The 8900-nt window shown below is 38.0% G+C and overlaps 1 protein-coding gene across 3 annotated transcripts in view; it reads left to right on the top strand.

Annotated features, from left to right (window-relative positions):
• The first annotated feature begins 936 nt into the window (after nt 1–936).
• firrm (fignl1 interacting regulator of recombination and mitosis) overlaps nt 937–8900 on the top strand; it is a 12203-nt gene continuing 4239 nt past the window's right edge. Inside the window, exons 1-17 of one of the 3 annotated variants that reach the window (XM_003440037.5) lie at nt 937–1129; nt 1510–1613; nt 1829–1868; nt 1949–2037; nt 2232–2336; nt 2478–2618; nt 3061–3223; nt 3343–3427; nt 3544–3682; nt 3984–4073; nt 4181–4245; nt 4351–4499; nt 5363–5492; nt 5929–6115; nt 7533–7615; nt 7761–7812; nt 8287–8376. In XM_003440037.5, the coding sequence (XP_003440085.1) occupies nt 1518–1613; nt 1829–1868; nt 1949–2037; nt 2232–2336; nt 2478–2618; nt 3061–3223; nt 3343–3427; nt 3544–3682; nt 3984–4073; nt 4181–4245; nt 4351–4499; nt 5363–5492; nt 5929–6115; nt 7533–7615; nt 7761–7812; nt 8287–8376 (1704 nt within the window). In that variant the 5' untranslated portion in view covers nt 937–1129; nt 1510–1517. Of the gene's footprint in view, nt 1130–1493; nt 1614–1694; nt 1768–1828; nt 1869–1948; nt 2038–2231; nt 2337–2477; nt 2619–3060; nt 3224–3342; nt 3428–3543; nt 3683–3983; nt 4074–4180; nt 4246–4350; nt 4500–5362; nt 5493–5928; nt 6116–7532; nt 7616–7760; nt 7813–8286; nt 8377–8900 lie in introns of those variants that run through there. The other 2 variants (XM_013267897.3, XM_019351811.2) reach the window with 2 other exon arrangements.

Genomic DNA, 8900 nt, shown 5'->3' with positions numbered 1-8900 from the left:
CATCTTCCTTTTGTCTTTGGCCAATAATAGCACAGATTGTAGGAAATCTCATTTTTTAATCCACATTTGGTTTGCCAAAGATTGCTATGTCGGACACCCTTCATGACACAACCCTCCCTGATCCCTGGCTTGGGACCAGGGTTCTCCCAATAAGTGATTGTCTGCCAAAAAATGATTACAGATGCTTGTATGTGTTATGGCTAATATTCTTATTGATAGTGGTAAATATGCTGCAATAAGCTGGGTTTATTAAGAAGAAATGACTCACTTTGCAAGTATTCTTATGAATCTGTATTACTGTCTCTACTCTGTGATCAATCTAGTCCTTTTTGGACAGTTAAAATATCTGTATAGAACTGTTAAGTTATAGTTGTTGCAATTTTTGTTGTCATCTTTCCCAGATCGCTCTTGAGGTAAGTAAATAAATGTTTAAGCTCAATTAGACTTTTTTCATGGATAAATAAAAGATAAATAAACATCACTTTGCCATAAACTCAATGGCAAAGTGAGTTTATCTGCCCACCTCGTGAGCAGATTTTCCTTCTGACTCAAAATAACTTGATATCATTCACAAGAGACGTGTTTGACAGATTAGGAGTCAACAAGTTATTAATAATTTTTTGGCACTCAGCACTAGGAGTACGCTGGCTTGTGACCCTACTCCACTGTTGTTGTTGTTTTGTTTTTTTTGACAGTTTCTCCAACACACAAATAGGATCTTTGGAACGGCAATGAGTTTTATAAATGTTATAAATGTTCACATGTCCCACAGTTAGTATGTGCATATTTACAGAAAAGATCGACAAAAGAGTAATTGTTGAAATTCCTGTCTTTTAACTTCGTCTTTCTGGGCTCCAAACCAGAGTTCAGCAGATCTCTGATTGGTTGAACTCGTTGAAAGCTAAGATTTTAACAAATGACAATGAGGGTAGACGAGTCACGTGGGTCGTAACGTCACGTCCGAGTCAAACTACTGCGCGCGCTATCTTTAATGTCCCGCAGATTGAGTTACCGATCCGTTTGCTACGTTTCAGTCGTTAAAAACGTAAAATGACAACAATTCAAGAGTCCTAGGAACGCTGGTGTGAATTTTTAACCTCTGAAAAGAGAAGCTGGACGTGTATTTGCGGTAGGATGCCATACGTATTATCCATCGAAAACATTACCTGTTTCCGTTAGCAAAACATGTCAGTAAACACACAAGCTAGCTGACGCTTTGCACTCAGTGAATTCATAGCGTGTTGTACAAAAGTACTGGTAACGTTGTCTTTGCAGGCAAGCCTGTCTGCATGACATTTAAGATATTTATAATACAATTAGGCAAAGCAGAGTAACTGAAGTAGGGAAAGTTATAACATGTCTATTTATAACTGATCAGAATGGATATAAAAAAGGAATTTCCTTGAATAGTTAATTGGTAAGAGGGCTTGGGAGTCATTTTCAGTGACTCAGTGATAACTTGGATGAAAAAAAATCTGTTTCCTGGACCGCAGTGCACGTCTTCCCCAGATTTCATCATGTCCCAGACCAACACTTCTCTTTTGGACGAGGTGGTGCAGTGGAGTCAGGAAACCTGTCGCCAGGAACTCAAGTCTGTCCTGCCAAAGCTCACTATATCCTCTCTAATGTTTGTTGTCTCATCCAAGTTTCAGCGTTGTAAGCTTATGGTTCATAGTGTCACCTGTCTTTATTAGAACACTGGAAAAACACACCCTGGAAAAATAACCAAAAAATAACATTAATCCTGTAGCTGAAATGATAAAATAGGTAGGTCGGCATTATATTGGAAATCACCCTGTAATGCATTTTTTCCCTTAACTGTGTTCACTCTTTGCATTGTCAGTCTGACAGCTGGGATGATCACATACGTGAGTTTCCTAATTACACACTTAATAATTACAAACTTTGGTATGACTTGCTGTTTAAGTATAATATGACACCTTTACAGGTATATTGAAGATAATTACAGACATGTTCCTCCCTCATATTGATTTGTCAGACCTGGAGGATGAATGCTTCTCCAAGATCTTACCAAAGGTATCCTGATAATTGCATAATATGTGAATACCATCTATGGCATTTGTTAAAAAGTAGATACGGTGCTCTTTTATTATCAGATTGTTGATACAAGTAACTATTTTCTTTTGAATAACTGCTGTATTTCCATATTTTTTTCCTGAAAAATTATTATTTTTTATCTTTTTGAAAAAAAAAAACTCAAATGTTTTCAGGCTGTGACGATGTTTGACAGCATGATGAAAGAAATCACGGACCAAGTCGGTGGACTTTCAAGTCAAAACACTGAACTTTGTGCCTTACTAAGGAACATACTGCAGGTATTGCTACACAGTGCATTTCAAAATGGTACAGTGGAACCCATACAACTTTTTACATGCCATATAATGTACATTGCTCTAAATTTTCTCCCAAATTAAACCCTGGATTATATTGTGACAAGATTCTGTTCTCTTTTTCAGGCAATGATGCAGATAATTGATGCGCTATCCACTTGTGTGCGTCATGTTGGCTCATTGGAGGAAGCCCCTGACCTGGATTCTATCCGCTCGCTACCAGCTTGTATCCTAAAAATTCTGAAAGAAACATTTCAGCACTGCAAGGTCAGAATATTTAGTTTGCTGGTAGCTGTTATCTTTATAAATCAGGTGTTCTGTGAAGTCACTGCATGTGTTTTAGTGTGTTTTAGTTTTATAACATTAACATTAATATTAATAACCAAGCTGACTATGTTTTAGTGGCTGCTGAGAATGTACTAAGTGGTTAATTACAAAATCTGTCAAATTTAAGTGGTTGAAAATAATTCTACAGAACTTTCTCAAGTTTTCCTCATCTTGTTTACACCAAATGTGTCATCAGTGCAAGAAATTGACTGAAAACTGATTTGAAAAGCATCCCATCATACTGCAGCAAGAAATGTAACCACTTAGCAATGCAAAAGAACATAAAAGTAGTTACAGTTAATTTTAAATTGATTTATACCCCTAAAGAGCTTTATCTGAAGAAAACCGAATTGGTCAAGCATATTCTGTCTGTTGTCCACAGGACAGTGAGGTGGTCTACTGTGGCCGTCTGTCCCTTGTGGCTGACTTGCTCCAGGGATTATTCAAGGAGGCTTATTCGCTTCAAAAGGGTCTTTTAGAGCTGCTGGATAAGATCTGCCTTGACAACAGTGCCTCAGATGAGGACGTCTCTGATATTGTTACAGGTGTGTTCAGTTGTCTATGCAGGTAAACATCACTATGTGTTTCATATTTTCTCACTTTCTGTGCTCTTGTATCTTAATGCAATCTTCAGTTCATTTGACATATTTTTCATCTTCCTCAGTGATTCATAGTCTGCTGGATATCTGCTCTGTCATCTCCAACCTTGATGTGGCCTTGCATGCAAACACTTGGAAGTTCCTCATCAAGTTAGTGCAATCAGTGTCATTAAACTTTACAGTTAACTCGCTGAATTTTTAGTTTTAAGAGTTGGGCGAATTTATTGGTTGTTATAACTATTTGAACGGGCTGTTATTTTGTTCAGAACGAGTCTGAAGTACCAGTCATTGGTTGAGGAGCATCTACATCACAGTGAAATCAGCAACAGCCTTGTTGACAACCTGCTGACATCCTTCCACAACTGTGTGGAGCTGGCTGAACAGATTAAACATGCTGGCCTACAGGTAGAAAACCTCTAATTATAAACATATGTATATTGTAATTCTCTCTCTCTCTCTCTCTCTCTCTCCCTCTCTCTCTCTGTTTACCTCTAAAATAATGTCAGTTTGTATTATATGCAAAGATTGCAGCTCAGCGTATTTGTGTCTTTACTGACTTGATACCAACTAGAGTCACTACAATGACAGAGCAAATGCTGAGTGTTTCCTGTGCTGTAACCCTTTGTACTTACAGAAGGACTTGGGTTTCTTTATATGTAGGGTCACCCTGGGGACCTTTTGTATTGATGCTGTTCTCTTTTTATAGGAGGCCACGCAAAGTCCAGAATACAAGCTGTTCCAAAAAAGTGCAAAGATGTGCAGATTTTTTGCCAACACTTTGATTCATTACATAAAGGTAGTTAAAATTATGATTTATTTCAGGTGTTTTTTACAGCATAAAAACGTTGGGCTGTCTTGTATCTTACCTCTAAAACACATTTCTTCTTTTTATCCTTTTAACAGGAGTTCAAATTTTTTCTAACAAAATCTTGTAGCTGCTTCCACCAGCTCTACCTCCAGATCATGAGGTATCGGTTGTTTACATGTCATTTAAAAAATAAATGGATACAAATCACAGTTTCTTTTAGTTTATGTTTAATACTGATTATAACAATGTGGCTGATGTCTTTCAGTAAATTCCCTCCCAGCTTGTGCACTCCAGAACTGCCCATAGCTTTGTCTCAGGAGCTAAATGCAGCAGCTCTTGTTCCCATGGATGCCTTCCTGCTTCAGGTGTTGCCTTTAAGACCTTTTGCTGAAGCTGTTCTCCAGCAAGACCTGCGTAAGTGAAAGGTTTATCTTCTTGGACGTTTTCATGATACAGTAGCACAGTTGACAAATGCTTTCCTGTTTCCTAATGTAATGGAAACATGACTTTTTCAACTCAACAATTACAGTTTGTGCACTAATGACATTCCACTGGCATATGACACATAGTATGCTGCTCAAAAAAGGCTGTAGGAACACTTTTTAATCACGTTATACCATCAAGTCACTTAAATTTCTGTGATATTGATATGGTCAGTTAAGAAGGGGATTGTTGAATCAGTTTCAGCTGCTTTGATGTTAATGAAATTAACAGAGGTGCACTAGAGAGGCACCTATGAGAAAACTCCCAAAACAGGAATAGTTTTACAGGTGAAGGACGCTGACATTTTTTCCTTCCTCATCTTTTGTGACAGTTTTTTCACTAGTTTAGTTAGGGTCAGTGTCACTACTGGTAGCACAAGGTGATACTTGGTCCCTACAGAGGTTGCACAGGTAGCCCAACTCCTCCAAGATGGCACATCAACACGTGCCATTGCCAGAAGGTTTGCTGTGTCACCCAGCACAGTCTCCAGAGCATGGTGGAGATTCTAGGAGACAGGCAGTTTATCTAGGAGAGCGTAGAAAATCTTAACCCATTAGCAGGATCAATATCACACTGATCTAAATGTCTCTGACCAAAAAATCAGAAACAGTCTTCATGAGGGTGGCCTGAGGGCCCAATGTCACCACAGTTTCCTTCAAAACTTTAACTGAAAGCTGACCTTTGTTATATTTGTATTTTGTTGTGATGTGTTGAGGAAAAAGCATTGCTCAAAAATGTCGCTATAATGTTTGTAGATGCTGACTGTTATAGATTGTACAAAATACTGTCTGCAGGTTTAAGTCCTGAACATGAGCTTCCACACTGTCTGTTGCTGGTGAGCGTCATGGGACAGCTGGCCGGCCAACCTGAGGAGGTGCTGCAGCTTTGGTATGCAGGGAATCAGTTTTCAGAAGAAAATATCAGGTAATAATGGTTTTGGATGATTTAATGAACAGTAAAAATTTTATAACACTTATTGTTTTATTGGAGGACTTATTAGTAAAATTTACTAGTTTTATGAGGTATTGATATTGATCTATTATTGACTTGTTTGGTTCACAAAGTTAATTGTACTTTTCATGTTTTCACAGTGCAATTAAATGCAACTCCAGTGTAGCTGAATAATTATGAATATCAATTTAGCCTTTACGGTTTTACTATCAATACATTTTTAATATGCAGTAATGTTATAATAATTACATCCCACATGGAGCAATCTCTTTTAAGCTGTTAGGAACAAGTGTATTAGTTAGCAGCCTTGGAAAAGGTTACATTTATGTGTGCTGAATTTAAAGTAGAAAATAGCTTCTTTTGTTGTTTAGTGTTTTTATGTCCTTCATTGTGTCATCTTTGTCTCTAGGCTTCCTCTCTTCCAGGCCATCTTCACTAGTTTCCGGCGTTGCTATACTGAGCGCAAGGTCCCAGTGCTGTTGCCTGGGGTGATGTTGAAGGGTCAGGCACAAGTCCAAGTCACTCTGCATCAACACATCTGTGTGCACCTCTGTGCCAGTGTGGCTTGGCTTCCACCTGAATACTTTCGTGTACTGGTGAGGTCAACACAACAACGCACACTGTTTTAAGCAGTACTAGTAGAATGGCTCTTATACTGTTCCACTTAATGCGTAAGGGACAATTTAAAACTGTTAATCTGATGTAATGTTTCATTTGTTGTAGACTGTAAATGTCAAGACCACGAGGTAGCATACAGTCATGGGAAAAGAAATTACATTGTTTGTTAATGATATGGTGTGACATATCAGGAAGTAATAATAAAAAAATAGCTAGTACTTAACAGGTTTAAAAATGAAATACAACCTGAGATGAACAGCGCATGACATTACACCACAGCCGTGCAGTCTGGCAAAGCAAACCCAACTCATCACTCCTTCACTTGTGCTTGACAGCTGGTATGAAGTGAGAGTGCTGTGATGCTGTGTTTGGTTTTTATAAAATGTGGTGCTTTCCATTATGGTCAAACATCTCCATTTGGTTTGGCTTTTACTTTTGTTGCTCCCACCCCAGATACATCTGGCCAATGAGCGGTGGGAACATTCTCATGTGGTTTGTAGTCATGCATTTTGGTTCGCTTGGAGTTCACTTGGATTTTTCTGTGTGAGTGTGTGTGTGTGTGTGTGTGTGTGTGTGTGTGTGTGTGTGAGTGTGAGTGAGAGAGAGAGAAAACAAACCAAACCACAGGTAATAAGACATTCTAAGGACCAAAATTATGTTTGCTATGCCCTGATCTATAGAACCTTAGAATTGACAGATGATACCATGATTGTATCATTTTTATCTCCATCCGGTAGTCCTACGAATAAATCAAACCCAGCCTCTGCCAAGTAGTGAAATGTGTTGTTTATACAATCTGCTTCTGTCAAAATATCAACATGTTTTATACAAACAGAACTGACTTAAACTGTGGGTGCAGTACTCGCAAACAACAAGGACCTTATTAGCTTGGTCAAGAAGAAAGATTTCAGAAAGTATCCAATCAGGACAAAGCCTCACTTGAACTTAACCTGACCCCAGACCATACACAACCATTTCTAAATGGGTGATTGTGCCAAGTATTTATATTTAAACATAATAACAATAATATACAGCAATAGATCTACTTTTACAGTATACATAAAAAATAAAGTAAAATAGAATAAATTGCAAACAAAAAGAAAAATAAAAGGTTTCGTATTTAAACAAATTTTTATTCTAAAACATTATGTGATCATAAGCTCTTTATATTAATCACTGTTAAAGACTGAAAATACATTATTAGGTTGTGTGTAATCTCGTGGTGACCATTAGCAGTGTTTCACTGCAGGATTTCCCTTGATTGAGAGCTTGTTATTCTTTCATTTTTCTGTGATAGCTAAGTATTATGTGTGTTTTTTGTTTTTGTTTTTTTCAATTTTCCCACCCTTCTCTGGTTTATCTGACTTCCCCTCTTCTTTAATCTCCCCTTCTCAGGAATGTTGCTTGGTTGAAGCTGTACTTCAGGCTGATACTCAAACAGCTCTATTGGCAGCAGATGTGTGGTGCTTTACAGCACGGTGAGAATGAAGAGTAATGTTACTTTTTGGGTCTTTTTGTTTTGCTATGAGGGACCTTTAGACTAATTTCAGATATTGCTTGTGAAGATTTTGTTTATTCATTGAATCAAATGCTTCTTTTTGTCTTTTAAATCTGTGATGACAGGTATGGGACAGCAGAGCTTTGCCTACATCATGTCCTCCTTATTGCTCAACTGGTATGTAGAGACCGGCAAAATGCACAACGCACACACATTGATTTGAGTGAGTGAGACGTCACAGCAGACAGTATTTCACAACATTTTGAAACTAATGAAATAGATTGGAGCTGATAATAACAATTATTAATTAATTCAATCATAATAATTCATGTGTCACTTTCAGTAGTGCACAGATCTAAATGCAGTTGCAGTAAAGGATAAGAACACACAAGATTAGGAGTGTAATCCTACATCTGAATCTTGCCTTCATTAGTTTGGAGAGTCTCTGAAATACTTTAACTATGGCCTGACAGCCCCTCTCAGTTTTTGTCTCATGCATCACTCCTCAAAACACAATGTCTCAGTCGTTTAAACAGGCAGATTGTCAGATTAAGCTAGACGTCACAGGCTAGCCTTTCTCTTACCTGTTTGTCTTGGTGCTTTCACTCAGCTGTTCATCACCCCTCCCTGCTGCCCCCCTTCTTCTCTTAGGTGAAAGCGTGTGCCACCGATTGTTACCAGTCATTCCATCTGGGCATGCTGCTAAAACGCATGGTTTTTCTTATGACGCCAAACCACCAGGTCAGAATCCCTAGGAGCAGTGGGGAAAGATTTCAGGGAAATATGAATTATGCTAGTGAGTCATCCCACACTGTATTAAAGTAAATTACGCGTAATTTACAAATAAGGAAATACATGGATTCATATTTAAACATTCAAATGGTTGAAAAGCTGGTGTTTTTTTTATCGGGGCCTACAACAATTAGAGGCAAAGACAAACATGTAAAATGCTGGCCAGCAGAGCAGCACAGATCCCACACACGCTTCTGAAACTTTACCAGAGTGATGAGCAACATTCTCACATATGAGTTTGTAATTGAGGTCCCACATTCAATCGAATTAAGATGTAGTCCCTGTTAACATAAGTTCAGTGAATCCTTGTACCTTCCATATAATTTGGTGTATTTTGTCTTCTTTTTTTTTTTTAACTTAGGTTTACTGCATTGTCGTGTATGGCACCAACTACCAGAGTAGAGTGCCATTTTCTCGGTTTAGATGATACTTAAGAAATCAATAGAAACAACTTCAGTGAATAAAAAAATAAT

The sequence above is a fragment of the Oreochromis niloticus genome, linkage group LG23 (assembly GCF_001858045.2).
Source record: "Oreochromis niloticus isolate F11D_XX linkage group LG23, O_niloticus_UMD_NMBU, whole genome shotgun sequence".
NCBI lineage: Eukaryota > Metazoa > Chordata > Actinopteri > Cichliformes > Cichlidae > Oreochromis > Oreochromis niloticus.
This window is presented reverse-complemented; position numbering and strand designations above follow the sequence as displayed.